Here is a 15,461-nt window from a genome sequence, read left to right as displayed (position 1 = left end):
TGACTTACTTATTAGCATCAAATTCTCCTGATTCCTTCTCACCTTTACCCTCATATTGAAATAATTTATGTTAAAACATCTTTATCTTCAGTTAGTGGCTGATCTCCAACAAGTCATAACTTGACCATAACTTGTGTATTTTAATGCAATTGAATTCAGCATGCATATTTTTTAAGATTCTTTTTGATGTGGACTATTTTTTAGGTCTTTATTGAATTTGTTACAATATTGCTTCTGTTTTATGTTTTGGTTTTCTGGCCACAAGGCATTTGGGAACCTTAGCTGCCCAACCATGGATCGAACCCACACCCCCTGCATTGGAAGGCAAAGTCTTAACCACTGGACCACCAGGGCAGTCCCTCAACATGCATTTGATAGGTGTCTTCTGAGAACCCTTCCTTGAGCTGGTTACTCTGGGTGAAGAAGGTTCAGTAACAGCATTTGAAGAATTCATAGAGAGAAATTCCACTTGCAAAATAAGATCAGGCATGTCTGCCAGACATGTTCCATATTCTGACAGTGATGACAGTCTCGTCTTTGGGCTACAGGTCCGGGAAGTCCTTCTTCAGACTTTCCTCAATGACACCTCTCCGGGGGATAAGCGGCTGGCTGCCTATCTCATGCTGATGGGGAGTCCTTCCCAGTCAGATATTAGCAAAATCACCCAACTTCTCCCTCGGGAACAGAATGAGCAAGTGAAGAACTTTGTGGCTTCCCATATCGCCAACATCTTAAACTCAGAAGATTTGTATGTCCAGGAGTAAGTAAAGTCATTTTCCTGCATCTGCCACAAGGGGCTGAAATTCCAAACCTCAATTCTGATTTAGCCGCTGCCTACCCTTTACAGGCTGTTCTTTTCTCTGGAACCAACATCTGTGTGAAAGTGCAGCAGCTCTGAGCCAAGCTTTTGAGGCAAATAAAACCCAAAGAGTTTGGTAGCGATTGGAAATCCACGTTGACTTGGGGGTGAGAGAGTAACATGATGTGTGTCAGCTCAAAATACTCTCCTTCTTTTTGTCTAGCTTGAAAAGCTTAGTGGAAGAAGCTCTGAAAAAATCTCAACTTCCAACTGTCATGGATTTCAAGAAATTTTCCCGGAGCTATCAGTTTTCCAAATCAATTTATCTTCCATCACTTGACCCGGTCTCAGCCAAAATCGAAGGAAATCTTATATTTGATCCAAACAATTACCTTCCCAAAGAAAGCATGCTGAAAACGACCCTCAAAGTCTTTGGATTTGCTTCAGCTGACCTCTTTGAGGTATGTGTGAGCATGAAGCAGAGTCTTATGTTTTCTAGCCCATTCTGGCCTACATCATAAATAGTCAAGTCAAGGGAGCTGTGAGCCAGCTACAGGAGAAACAAGAATCATTAGGCAGTGATACCATCACTTCTTTCCCTTCCCTCTCTTCTTCCTGCCTCCCCACTAGGGGCCATGTGAAGCACGACTCCTTATATGAATGGAAGTGTGATGTCTCCAAGAAGCCCTTACACCCTAAATCCAAGGGTTCAAACCCCAAATTCACCCCCAGACCAGAATCTTCAGTTTAACTATGTATCTCCTCTAAACATAACATAACTATGTATCTGCCTCTTCCAGAAAACAAGCACATAATAGGTTTTGCCTTGCAAGATTCTGGTGAGATTTAAATAAGACAACTCCTGTGGAGTGCTCAGGTCAACTCCTGCCCAGTAGCATTCACCAAGTACTTGTTTAATAAATTGAACATAAATAGGGGAATAGGAGACGGACAGACAACAGAGAAACCTGATGGTGTTTCTTGCCTGATTTTCTCTCCAAGATTGGTTTGGAAGGAAAAGGTTTTGAACCAACACTTGAAGCTCTTTTTGGGAAGGATGGATTTTTCCCAGACAGCGTCAACAAGGCTTTGTACTGGGTTAATGGTCGAGTTCCTGATCGTGTCTCCAAAGTTTTGGTGGACCACTTTGGCTACACCAAAGATGACAAACGTGAGCAGGTATGTTTTACACATCGTCTCAAGGAAAGCTTTGGGTCTCAATGCGAAAATGTTCTTATCTAAGCCTGGAAGTCAGCAAAGCACTATCTAACCAAAGCAACAACTATGGCTGTTACTAACCAGTCCAATGGGAATAAGAGACAGTATCCTCTGCAGTGATGGGCCTTTTGGAGATTCAGTCTGCCCAGAGTCCAGGCTCTTTAGAGGCTCTCTAGCATAATGATTAAGAGTGTGAACTCTGGGGCATGGCTTTGAAATCTAACCTCACTCTCTTCAAGCTCTGCATACCTGGGCAAGTTACTTGATGTTATATCTGTTTCCACATCGCCAGAATGCTAATAACTTATATCCTTTACAAGGATATTTAAAGACTAAATGAACTAAAGTATGTAAAAAGCTAAACAAAGCCCCTGACTCTTGTGTTGATTATTCAAGAAGCAGATACTATTATAATTTTGAAATTCGTATTTTCACTATTATTATCTACGTTCTTTGGAAAGAGTCTGATGCTGGGAGGGATTGGGGTCCGGAGGAGACGGGGACGACAGAGAATGAGATGGCTGGATGGCATCACCGACTCGATGGACATGAGTTTGAGTGAACTCCGGGAGTTGGTGATGGACAGGGAGGCCTGGCGTGCTGTGATTCATGGGGTCGCAAAGAGTCGGACACGACTGAGCGACTGAACTGAACTGAACTGAACTTGGCTCTCACCCACATCCGTGAACTAGCTAATGGAGGCAGAATCCTCTTTGAAGTTGGCAAAAGCCTCCAATTAAGGAGCAGAAAATAGATTGTGTGATCTGGACCTTCTTATTCTTGAACTCTTTGCTGTCCAAAGCATGGTCCAGTCATTGGCATAACAGCAACGCTTGTTAGAAATGCAGGTTCTCAGGCCCTCCTGGGTTCTATGGAATCAGAACTAGCATTTTAATGAGACCCCCCAAGTGACCAGTGTACACATTTCAATTTGAGAAGCAGGGCAGTAATTTACTCCCCGATGCTCACCTCCATCTCCTAATTTACTCACCTCCACTTGAGGCTGAGGGTCTTTATCTGTTTTGGGTCTCTCAATCACTCTTTCTTTCTCAGTGCCTAAGCATCAGTCTATCGAATTCTCATCTCAAGAACTTACCTAGATCAGAGCTTCCCTAGATGAGGTGTGTTTCAAGCTTTTGGCCAATGTATACAGCAGCTCTGCTTTCCCAGGAAATTCCTAGTGTTTTCCTTTGTTGGAGGAGAGAAGCAGTAAGCAGGGGAGGGGATGGGGGACAGAGGATCTTCTAATCTTGGTGAGCCATAGGGATCCTGGCATGCAGGAGAACAGAGATCACCTGTGCCTACATCACAGATCACTTGAATGACTACATCAGTCAAGTTAAGAACAGTGTGGAAGCACTGTTGTCACCGACAAGACCTAAGTTTTTTTGTTGGCTTTTTTTTAATGTCAGTTTGGAAGGGCTGTCTATCTTTTGATAAAAGTTGGGGGCCTTGTTTCAGTGTCTGCCCCACGTCCCCACCATGAGGGTTTATGTTTAGGCTCATCACAGCTGCAACAGGGAGGTCCCACATCTTAACCTAAGGGTGTTTGACAGCACTCACACCTCACTAGACGTTTTGTTGTTAAAATCCCAGGACATGATCAATGGAATCATGTTCAATGTTGAGAAGCTGGTCAAAGATCTGAAATCCAAAGACTTCCCAGAAGCCAGAGCCTACCTCCGCATCTTGGGAGAAGAGCTTGGCTTTGTCAGACTCCACGACCTCCAACACCTGGGCAAGTTGCTGCTGAAAGGTGTTCATACCCTGCAGGGGATCCCCCAGATGGTAAGTGGGCCATCATAGGGTGATGGGTTAGCCTGGGCTCTGTTGAGATCTCCCAGACTCCCTTAAGATCCCAGTCATGCAGACCAGAGAAAGTGCTTGTGCTTCCTTCAGAGAGGCAAGTTTGTCTTAAATGTCAGTGAAGAAGATTCCTGGATTCCTAAGGAATTTATAACATTTAGAAATTTAAGATATTCATTATGTTAGATGTATCTTTTAACAGCATTCATTTGTTCATGTGGAAAACAGTATTAAGTGTATCTCTCTACCTAGAGAGATACACTTTAATATTTAATATTAAATATTTCCTTTAATATTTAAATGATGAAGTGATTATGAAACAAAATATGTAGAAAACTGCAGTCCATTGTCTAAATATTTATAATTATTAGTTTATTTAAAAGGGAGAAAATATCCAAATATACTCCCTAGGATATAATGAATAATAATGTGGCTTTCATAAAAGAGATCTCAAGTTATTTTCCAGAGGTGTTATAAAGAATAAACACCAATGCATACTGATATGTACATCATCTAAATAGCTCTTCAGTTTTAAAAAACTGGTTTGACCATAGTATATTGTGCCGCAAGTATTCCAATGCCAAATAATCAGAATTAAGTCATGCCATGCAATGATACTTAAAGTTCACAAATCTCAGAGGCCCAGAAATAGTCTGAAATGCCCTTTGAATCCCCAGTTGAAAAAGACATGATATCTTCAACTATTTGTATTCCAATTTGTTGAAATCAATAATCATTCATCTTTATTTATTAAGCTATTCAACTAATTAAAATATGCTGGTCCCTTCCATTCTGGATAAAGAAGAATGACTGTTGTATGACATGAGGGAGGCTGCATTTTGGAAAGTCTACTTCATTGAGGCTTACTTTTACTCTCTCCTGTGTGATATATAGATTAAAGAGCTCGTAAGGAAAGGTTCAACAAGTGACTTGTTCCTTCACTACATCTTCATGGACAATGCCTTTGAACTGCCCACTGGACTTGGATTACAACTGCAAGTGTCCTCCTCTGGCATCATCACTCCTGGACTCAAAGCTGGAGTGAAACTGGAAGTAGCCAATGTAAGAACCTGTTCACTTTCCTCCAGGGCAGGTGTCTTGTGCAATTTAAAAAGGTGTTTGCAATTCAAGATGAAGTACGTCATCATTGGAATCACCTCATTAACTTTTCTTTTTTTATTTTTTAATTTAATTGGAGGAAAATCACTTTACAGTGTTTACAACACCACAAATCAGCCCTAATTATACATATATCACCTCCCTCCTGAGCCCCTCTCCCCTCCCCCAACTCCACCCCTCTAGGTCATCATAGAGCACCAGCGTGGGCTCCCTGTGTTATATAGCAACTTCTCACCAGCTATCTATTTTACACATGGCAGTGTATATGTGTTGATAAACATTAGGCTTCCACCGGGATGCACCTAGCAACTTCCACTCAGGCATGGCCATGACATGAGAACTACGTGTTTCTGTCATCTTTGTATCCTGTTATGCTTAAAGTTAACTTGGGCACTTCCTGGTCCTGGGTATTAGTCCAGCCCTGGAGGACTGCGAACGTGGCTTTTCCTCCCACAAATACGTCTCAGTAACACTCCCTCTGGTGTGAGCCATCCAGAGATTCTTCCCAGAAGTGGGAAGTGGGGGGTGGGGTGGGGTGGGGGAGTGGTATCTGACTGCAAGGGACTGAGGTTATTGAACCAAGCTGATTAGCTCACTGTCTGACTTACAGATGCAGGCAGAACTGGTGACAAAGCCGTCTGTGTCTGTGGAGTTTGTGACAAACTTGGGCATCATCATCCCAGACTTTGCCAGGAGCGGGGTGCAGATGAACAGCAACTTCTTCCATGAAACAGGCCTGGAGGCGCGAGTAGTCCTTAAAGCCGGGCAGCTGAGGTTCATCATTCCTTCTCCCAAGAGGCCAGTCAGGCTGTTCAGTGCCAGGTAATTCTTTCACTTGGATCTGACCAGCCAGTTTGATAGAAGAAATTATGACTGCAGGGTTTGGCCAAGCCACACAGCTGATTGAGAAAATTCAGGCCCCAGTGGATCTTGATGGGGGCCGGGGGGAATGGAGTGAGAGAAGGTACTGGATTACCTGCTTTTAACCTGCCTAGACTCACTACGTAATTACAGTTTCCTCAGAGAAGGTACTGGATTACCTGTCCTAGACTCACTGCATAATTACAGTTTCCTAGACTTTTCATATTTCACTAAGGTGAGACTTAAGACCTACTGATTAATTAGTTGCTATTAGGTTGTATTTTCTTGTGTGATTTGAGAATGAAAAAAAAACACTGGCTATAGAGAAAACATCCTTGGAAAATGAAGATTTTTCCCAAGAAAAATAGCAAAGGAGATACTGATCTACAATGGCAAGTTCAATGGATAAAGCATGAAAGTCCTAATCTACTGGCTATGGAGGCAACCTCCTATTGAGAGCTCCATGGTCAATAAAATCCTCAAACATGGATTTACCTTAGTGTTTCTATATTTTGGACACTTTTTAACTAACAATTATTATGTTCACTGAACTCTAACCCCCTGAATGCTTTGCAAGAGTGTTATCAAATATAAGACAAATGGAGACCATTTTACTCTCATTCTCTTTCTGCCTGCACAATAAAACTGTTATATAAGGATACATTAATTTATCAATTCAAATATAGTGAGATAAGCAGGGACTGTCAAGTGGAAGCTGAGTTGGAGGAAGCAGGAGAGAACCATGACGTGTATTGTGGAACCTGTGGCAGTTAGGGAAAGCATTCTGGAGAAAGCCACACTTCAGCTGATTCCTGGAAGCTGTGTGGGAGTTACCCAAAGGAAAGAAAAAAGAATGAATGTTCCCAGGCAAAGAGAAAAGCACGTGCAGTGACCTGAAGGAAAAATGTGGTTCCAGGAACTACAAGAAGTCCCCTGTGGTCAAGTGCATGGGAAATGCAGTGAAAGAGGATGTGGGAGGCTGGCAGGCGTCAGCCTTGTGAGCCGTCTTCAGGAGCGCGGGCTCTTCTGAAGGCAGAAGGGTTGAAAGTGGGCGTGTAAATGAAGTAAGGTTGGTGTTTTAGAAAACTCTGACTCCAGAGTAGGAGATGGGTCGAGAGGAGGCATGGCCAGAGCAGGAAGATGAGTCAGGAGCCTGGGTACAGCCACACGCTGGGGGAGATGGTAGTGCCACGCCTGATGAGGGCAGGCAGACAATGAACAGACCCCAGAAATCCTTGGGAGGTGGAAACTTGGTGCTTGACTGGATGCAGGGGGCGGGCAAGGCGGAGGAGCGGGGTGAGGAAAAAGAAGGAGTCAGGGGTGCTCGTCATTGAAACAGAGACTAAAGAAGCAAAGCAGTTGGTGAGGGGGATAAGGACAAATGCCATTTTCAACACACTGGCTTGGAAGTCCTGGGAGACAGAATACCCAGCTGTCGTCAGATCCGTGGGTCTGAACTCAGTGCAAAGGTCTGAACTATAAATACATATCTGGGCATCACTGGCACATAACGGTCGTGGAAATCAAACAGTGATTCAGGTAGACTAAGGCGTGAGGGACTAGGGCAAGAACAGATAGAATATACACATGAAAAAGGAAGAGGCATATGCAGAAAAGGGAGGGAAGGGGTGACCGAGGCCATAATCAGTCACAAGCCCAGGAGCAGCCACAGGGCTGGATCACCCCACAGGCAGGGCATCATTGGCACTTAGGGTTCCAGCCCACCCCAAAGTTTGGTCTCAGCACACCCCTAAGGTGAGAAAACAGCCCTGAGAAAAGAACATGATGTATCAAAGAGACCATCCTTACATGGAATCAGGACATTTTGAAACATTCTTGCACTTACTAATTTTTTAAGAGCATACTGGGGAGGAGGATACCAGATATTTTCAGATCTAGTTCAGACTCTAAAGTTTTAATCCAGCCATTAGTGAGCAACTCTACTGCATGCTTCCAAGAGATCAAAGAAGACAAAGCCGAAAAATGTCCATTGGAGGTGACTGGAGATGCTGGTGAAGGCAGTTGCAGAAGCACCAGGAGGGTGGTCGTCAGACCCCTGTTCAGGAGAAGGGTGTTGAATGAAAGTGGTGACTACAGAGGCAGACGGACTTCTTGATTGTGAGGGAGACAAGAGCGGGCTAGAAAGGCAGGAAAGGGGTGTGCAGCGTGTGTACACAGTGGAAAAAGAGACTTGAGTATGTTTAATGCTGGTGGAGAAAAGCTAGTGGAAACAAGTTGGACACCTTTTATCTGGACTTTAGGAAGGAAGGGGCAGCCATGAAGTCAGGTCCCAGTGACCGTTACTGACCTCTGAGTCTCTTTCATCTGTAAAAGGAGACTCTTAATTCCTACTGTCATGGAAACTACAGATGGGAAATGTGACCAGCTTGGTGCAACGTCTTAGTGCAAATTGTTTCGGGAAATGTTAAGAGTCACAGGGTTCTTAGCCTTATTGATGTTCTTCTTACAGTTTCTGTGTTTCTGAGTAAATCAAAGAATTCGAGGTGGATACGAACAGAGGGAAGACAGGGGGCAGGGTAAGGGGGCATTTGCATTGGGAGAATCAGTGATGTTCATTTCAATGACTTGAAAATAACTAGTTTTTTTTTTCTTTCCTTCTTTCTCTAGTAACACATTGCATTTGGTCTCTACCACCAAAACGGAAGCGATCCCACCTCTCATTGAAAACAGGCAGTCCTGGTCAACTTGCAAGCCTTTCTTCATTGGCCTGAACTATTGCATCACGGGTGCTTACTCCAATGCCAGCTCCACAGACTCTTCCTCCTACTACCCGCTGACTGGGGACACCAGGTCAGAAATGCTCAGTGTCTCCGCCCAGCATCTGCTCACCTCCTAGATTATGACCACCTAGCAGGGCTTCCCATATGGTGCTGCTGCTGCTGCTGCTAAGGCACTTCAGTCGTGTCCGACTCTGTGTGACCCCATAGACGGAAGCCCACCAGGCTGCCCCGTCCCTGGGATTCTCCAGGCAAGAACACTGGAGTGGGTTGCCATTTCCTTCTCCCCCATATGGTGCTAGTGATAAAGAATCTGCCTGCCAGTGCGGGAGACACAACAGGCATGGGTTCCATCCCCGGATGGGGAAGATCCGCTGGAGAAGACAACGACAACCCACTCCAGTATTCTTGTCTGGAAAATCCCACAGACCGAGGAGCCTGACGGGCTACAGTCCATGGGGTCACACAGAGCTGGATGTGACTGAGCATTCACGTGCAAGCAAGGCCAAGGAAGAATGCTGTGTGTTGTGTTGCCATGTCACCAGCCTCAGGAACTTGTTCTATGCCTTGGTTGTTTAGAACTGTGGTCCTCTGCCCTACACACCAGAAGGATACCTACCTAACCTTTGTGGCTAGGTTTTGGCATCTCCACAGGTGGAGAGGAGAGGGCAGCGTTGGAAGGTGAGGTGTCATAACCCCTAGGGAGGTCTTAGCTCCAAAAATAAACGAAGGAAATTTTATCAAACTCCCTCAAGGAAACTGTACCCACTGCCACTGAGAATCACTCCTTTCAAAGCATCTCTTTGTAGATGGCGCCCTCTTTTTCTCCCTCATGCATTAGAGGAGGAGATCATGGACATATGCTGATTTGCTCCCAGTTCATTATCCATGTTTCCGTTACCTCCAGACACACGGGCAAGATCTTTCTTGAAGCCACTCCCACTCCATGGCTTCCCTTGTGGCTCAGCTGATAAAGAATCCACCCGCAATGCTGGAGACCTGGGTTCAATCCCTGGGTTGGGAAGATCCCCTGAAGAAGGCAAAGGCTACCCACTCCAGTATTCTGGCCTGGAGAATTCCATGGACCTTATAGTCCATGGAGTTGCAGAGTCAGACACAACTGAGCGACTTTCACTTCACTTCCCACTCCTTATTCTCAGCTTTGCTGACATAACCACCCAACCCCTGTTGGTCCAAAAACCCCAGGCATCCAGGGATTTGCCCTTGCCTTGGGCTTTTGGATGAAATGAAGGGACCTTAAAGATCATCATCAGTTAAGGACAAGAGACAGGGCTAAATAAGGACCAGATTTTTCTTGCAATTGAGGCCGAGTTGTTTTGGCGACGTTATTATCATCACGAAGGCTCTAACATTATGCATCACATGCATTTTAACATCTTTAGATTTGAACTGGAACTGAAGCCCACAGGAGAAGTGGAACAGTATTCTGCCAAGGCATTCTACGAACTCCGGAGAGATGGTGAAGCCTTGGTGGACATGCTGAAGCTTGTAACTCAGACTGAAGGCAAGTTTCCAGTAAAGGGCCCCTCTGTCTCTGCCCTCAGTCTCAAGTCTAGGACTCACAAGGAGAACGCATTTCATTTAATGTATTTAACAAATAGTTACTGAGTGCTGGTTAAGTGTCAGGCCTGATCTAAGAGCTGAAGATAGAACAGTAAACAGAGATAAAGTCACTCTCTTGTGGAGTTTATAGTAAACAACCAAACAAGTAAATATTCAGAAGGTCAGATTCAGAAGGTCAGATTAGTGCTGGGGAGAATAGAGCACAGAGGGGCCTAGGGGATATCAGGAGTGGCAGCCAGGAGAAAGGATGGGGGAAGGCAGTGCCATTTGGAATGAAAAGGGAAGCTCTCACTGGTAAAGGGAGCATAAACAAGAGGCCTGAAAGAGGTAAGGGGATAATGCACATGTAAAGAGTGTTACAGACTGAGGGGCCATCTGGTGCAAAGGTCCTGGGGCAGGTGCATGGCCTCTGTTTGAGGAAAAGGAAGGAAGTCAGTATGGTTGAAGCAGAGATCAGGGAGGAAAACTAGAAGATGAAGTCAGAGAAATAGGGGCAGGGCGAAGGATGGTCGTGTAGGCTGTGTAAGGATGTTAGTTTTTACAATGAGTGAAGTAAGCTACTATTTTTTAAAATTGTAGTTCAGTTATATATATACACTTTTTCAGATTCTTTTCCATTATAGATTATTACAAGATATTGACTGTAGTCCCCTGTGGTGTGCAGTAGATCCTTTTTAAATCTCTTTTATATATAATAGTGTGTATCTGTTGATCGCAAACTCTTAATTTACCCATCCACCCCCTTTGCCCTTTGGTAGCCATAAGTTTGTTTTCTGTCTGTGAGTCTGTTTTATCAGTAAGTTCATTTGTATCATTTCTTTAGAGCCCACATGTTAGTGCTGTCATATGATATGTGTCTTGCTTTGACTTATTTCAGTTAGAACAATAATCTCTAGGTCCATCCATGTGTCTGCATATAGCAATGTTTTATTCTTTTTTATGGCTGGGTAGTATTCCATTGGATGTGTATATCAGATCTTCTTTACCCATTCATCTGTTGGTGGACATTTAGGTTTCTTTCATGTCTTCACTATCGTAAATAGTGCTGCTGTGAACATTGGGATTCCTGTATCTTTTCAAATTAGGTTTTCTAATTTGGGTATATGCCGAGGAGTGGGATTGCTATATCATGTGTTTATAGTTTTTAGTTTTTTAGGGAACCTCCATACTGTTCTCCATAGTGGCTGCACCAATTTATAGCCCCATCAACGCAGTAGAAGAGTTCTCTTTTCTCCATATCCTATCCAGCATTTATTATTCTTAGATTTTCTGATAATGGCCATTCTGACCAGTGTGAGGTGATACCTCACTGTAGTTTTGATTTGTGTTTCTCAAATAATTAGTGATGCTGAGCATCTTTGCAAATGCCTCTTGGCCATCTCTCTCTCTTCTTTAGAGAAATGTCTACTTAGGTCTTCTCCCCAATTTTTAGTTGGGTTGTTTGCTTTTTGATGTTGAGCTATATAAGCTGTTTGTATATTTTGGAAATTAAGTTCTCGGTGGTTTGCAAATATTTTCTCCTAGTCAGTAGGTCATCTTTCCATTTTGTTTATGATTTCCTTTGCTGTGCCTCTAAGTTTGATGATGTCCCATTTGTTTATTTTTGAAGAAGCAAATATTTGATTTGTGTTTATGCTGAGGAAAGACTTTAGAAGGACAAGGGCAGAGAAACTAGGGTGCAGCCTGTCACAATAATCCAGGCCAGAGATGGTGGTGCTTTGGATTGGATTGGTGGTGGCAAATGTGGTTGGATTCTGGCCATATTTTGAGGGTTAGGTGGACAGAATTTGCCTGACACAGTGGATATTCAGTGTAAGAGATAAAAGGCTATCAGGACAACTCAAATTTTTGGCCTGAGCAGATGAAGAACAGGGTTGTCATGTCCTGAGATGGAAAAGGCCAGTGGACAAGCAGGTTTTAGGGGATGGAGAAGCTGAGATATTCACTGTGGAAGGTTATTTATGCAGGAACAGTAAGTCACAAGATTAAAAATAAGAGGAAAACAAAACCCACAGGAAAGGGAGTGCTCACAGGGGATGTGTATGAAAAAGATGTCATTTAACAATTTTACAAGAAATGTAACATGGGTAAACCTGTGAACTGAAGGAAACCCCGGGAATTTTGTGACAAAGAAGGGAGGAGCTGGGAGAGAGGAAGGCAGGGCACAGTGGCAGGGAACCAGGAAGGATGTCATAGGCAGACGCTCATATGGAGATGTAATGTGTGCCTGACAGAGCCAAGCCTTTACTGGTCCCTGAACATGCTAAGTGTTTCTCATGTCAGGCCCTTTGCACCTCTGAGTTCCTCTGCCTGGACTGCTCTCCCCATAGGATACAGCCTGGCTCAGCATCTTTCTCACTTTTATTCATTTATTTGGCTGTGCCATATCTTAGTTGTGGCATGCAAGATCTTAAGTTGCAGCATGCGAATTCTGAGTTGTGGCACGTGGGATCTAGTTCCCTGACCAGGGATGCAACCTGGGTCCCCTACATGGGGAGCTCGGAGCCTTAGCCAGTGGACCACCAGGGAAGTCCCTCACCCTCTCTCTTCTTTCAACCCTCTGTCCACATATCCTCTTATCAGAGCTTCTCTGGCCGCCATGCATGATATAACACCTCTTCTATCCTTGTCTGTCCTTTATCATCTTACCCAGTTTTACTTTTCATCTTAACATTTATTACCATGGGACATCATGTACTTGCTTATTGTCTGTACCTCTCCCACTGGAATGTCAGCTCCATGAAGAATGGGAATCCCAGTGCCAAGAACAGTGCCTCGCCCATGATAAGTAATCAGTAAATATTTACAAACTGAACACATGTCCAGGCACCCTAGACTTAAAAATTTAAGGTAAAATCCTTGAACTGTGTCCTCAGTTGAGTGCATTAAGTTCTGGAGGATTCTCTGCCTAGTTCTCTTTTCTTCCTGTATGGAGCTGATGAATACGCATCTTGACTCTTGTACACTCTCCCAGGTGTGAAGCAGACCGAGGCTACTCTGCTGTTCAGATTCAACCGGCAGAGTAAGACCTTGTCCAGTGAACTCCACATTCCAGATTTTGATGTTGACCTTGGGACAGTCCTCAAAGTTAGTTATGAACCTTCTAAAGAAAAGAAGTCTTACAAGCTCACCCTGGACTTTCAGAACAAGAAAATCACTGAGGTCACCCTCACTGGCCACATAAGGTAAGGAACTCTCCAGGGGGTCTGGCCAGAGCTGTGGACCTTCCTGGCTCCGCCCTTTCTTCCTTTTCAGCTTTAAAGCTGACCAGGCCAGGGGTACCCACAGTCCACAGTGTAAGGTACAGATAGAATCCTCATCATTCTCACTCTCTGCTCATGTCTGGTTGGACCGGCCTGCCATTCACTGGTATTCATGAGGCACTGTGCTGGGTACTTTAATTATCTCAGCCCTCGTGATAAACTGCAAGGTAGGTATGAGTTTCTCTGTTTTATAGATGAGAGAATGGCAGAGGGGTTAAATAATTTGGCCAAGACAGCAGAGATAGTAAAGGGTAGAGCAGGATTCAGTTTTTGAAAACCTCCTCTCCTCTACCTCCCTGGAAGGTCCTGAATTCGTGCCAAGTTAGCTTTAGAAGTTGAGGAGTTTAATCTCTGGTCACTTCTTTGAGCCATTCGTGTATCTTGTTTTCATCACCACAAATAGAACCCGTGTTTCATCCTGCGTATCTCCTTGGAATGAATGGAATCACTGATGTTGACTTTTTCTTTTTCAATAGCTATGACAGGAGGGAAGAAGGCAAAGTCAAAGGTGTGATTTCCATACCCCGTTTGCAAGCGGAAGCCAGAAGTGAGATCCTCAGCCACTGGTCTCCCTCAAAACTGCTCCTTCAGATGGACTCCTCTGCCACAGCTTACGGCTCAACAATATCCAAGAAGGTGGCGTGGCGTTATGGTGTGTATGTCTCTCCTACGTGAGCACACCCAAGAAGAGCTCCGTGTACTTGAGGGCAGTGCTGACAGCCATAGGTAGGGACTGACCTGGTACTCTTGACAGCTATTTCCCATGTGTGTTTTCAGATGGAGAGAAGATTGAATTTGAATGGAACACAGGCACCAATGTGGATACTAAAAAAGCAACTTCCAATTTCCCTGTGGATCTCTCTGGTTTTACTAAAAGCTTGCATACATTTGTCAATATTCTCCTGAATCGCAGAGTTCCTCAGACAGACCTGACTTTTCGGCACATGGGTTCCAAATTAGTCGCTGTGAGTACCTAGCCAGTCAATAAACACACAGTGATAAGTGCTAATTACATAGTCAACCCTGCGTTAGGTGGAAGAGAATATCCAAAGGTGGAGAAGGTATGCTTCCCACCCCCAGGGAATTCCTGGGGAGAAAAAGAAGCATTGACATGTACACTGTTGTTGTTTAGGTGTTAAGTCTTGTCCAACTGTTTTGCAACCCCATGGACCAGGCTCTTCTGTCCATGGGATTTCCCAGGAAAGAATACTGGAGTGGGTTGCCAACTCCAGGGGATCTTCCTGACCCAGGGATTGAACTTGCCTCACCTGCATTGGCAGGCAGGTTCTTTACCACTGAGCCACCAGGGAAGCCCTCAACATGTGCCTAGTTACCCATTTACACAAGGCTGTATGTTTTAAATACCAAATGAATACTACTGAGCAGAAGAGTTACCTGTGCCTTAGACATCACAGGGAACTTCAGGATACTGGCTAGAGGGTTGACTATGCTATGCATTCCTTTTATAAAATACAGAAAGAGATGAATTACTGCCAACCAAAATTAAATAATTTTTATGATTTATATTTTAACTTTGAGTATATCATCCTGCTTAATGATAGGGCTGTCAAATTTGGATTATCACCTAATATGAACTGTGTTTGATGCCTGTCCATGCCACTGCTTTTAAAACTCCTGTTATTTTGTAGGCAGCAAGCACCTGGCTCCAGGAGACATCGAGGAGTCTTCCTTATGCCCAGAATATACAAGATCAACTCAGTGGCCTGCAAGAGTTGTGCCTCCAGAAAATGGAATTGCCAAACTTCCACATCCCAGAAAACCTCTTCTTGAAAAGGTGAAAAATGAGCCAGAAAAATTTCTTGAACCATAAGACGTAAATGTAAGATTTTACTTAGCATGATTTAGGCTTCTTTTCAATTTACATTTTTAATGGAAGTGATGTGAGCATTTTAAAGACATTAGAAACTGTAGCATAAATGCTGTGGCATTTTTGCATTAGTAAATATAAGGTCAGAATGTGAACACCAAACCAGTAAAAAAAAAAAAATCCTAAGAAAGTAATTAGGAGATTCTGGTACTCTGTCCCTAAGATGTTTCACAGGTTATGAAAAG

At 43.9% G+C, this 15,461-nt stretch overlaps 1 protein-coding gene across 2 annotated transcripts in view; it reads left to right on the top strand.

The window, feature by feature from the left end:
• APOB (apolipoprotein B) overlaps positions 1-15,461 on the top strand; it is a 41,491-nt gene that overhangs the window by 12,735 nt on the left and 13,295 nt on the right. Inside the window, exons 13-24 of one of the 2 annotated variants that reach the window (XM_055400866.2) lie at positions 549-760; positions 1,023-1,260; positions 1,802-1,978; positions 3,614-3,805; positions 4,718-4,885; positions 5,553-5,764; positions 8,432-8,614; positions 9,945-10,066; positions 13,100-13,310; positions 13,865-14,040; positions 14,166-14,353; positions 15,038-15,183. In XM_055400866.2, the coding sequence (XP_055256841.2) occupies positions 549-760; positions 1,023-1,260; positions 1,802-1,978; positions 3,614-3,805; positions 4,718-4,885; positions 5,553-5,764; positions 8,432-8,614; positions 9,945-10,066; positions 13,100-13,310; positions 13,865-14,040; positions 14,166-14,353; positions 15,038-15,183 (2,225 nt within the window). Of the gene's footprint in view, positions 1-548; positions 761-1,022; positions 1,261-1,801; positions 1,979-3,613; positions 3,806-4,717; positions 4,886-5,552; positions 5,765-8,431; positions 8,615-9,944; positions 10,067-13,099; positions 13,311-13,864; positions 14,041-14,165; positions 14,358-15,037; positions 15,184-15,461 lie in introns of both variants that reach the window. The other variant, XM_088841725.1, reaches the window with a different exon arrangement.

The sequence above is a fragment of the Moschus berezovskii genome, chromosome 11, assembly GCF_049115385.1.
Source record: "Moschus berezovskii isolate FMDL1 chromosome 11, NW_MosBer_1.0, whole genome shotgun sequence".
In the NCBI taxonomy this organism is placed as follows: Eukaryota; Metazoa; Chordata; class Mammalia; order Artiodactyla; family Moschidae; genus Moschus; species Moschus berezovskii.
Note: the sequence above shows the minus strand (reverse complement) of the source record. Positions and strands in the feature narration are given on the sequence as shown.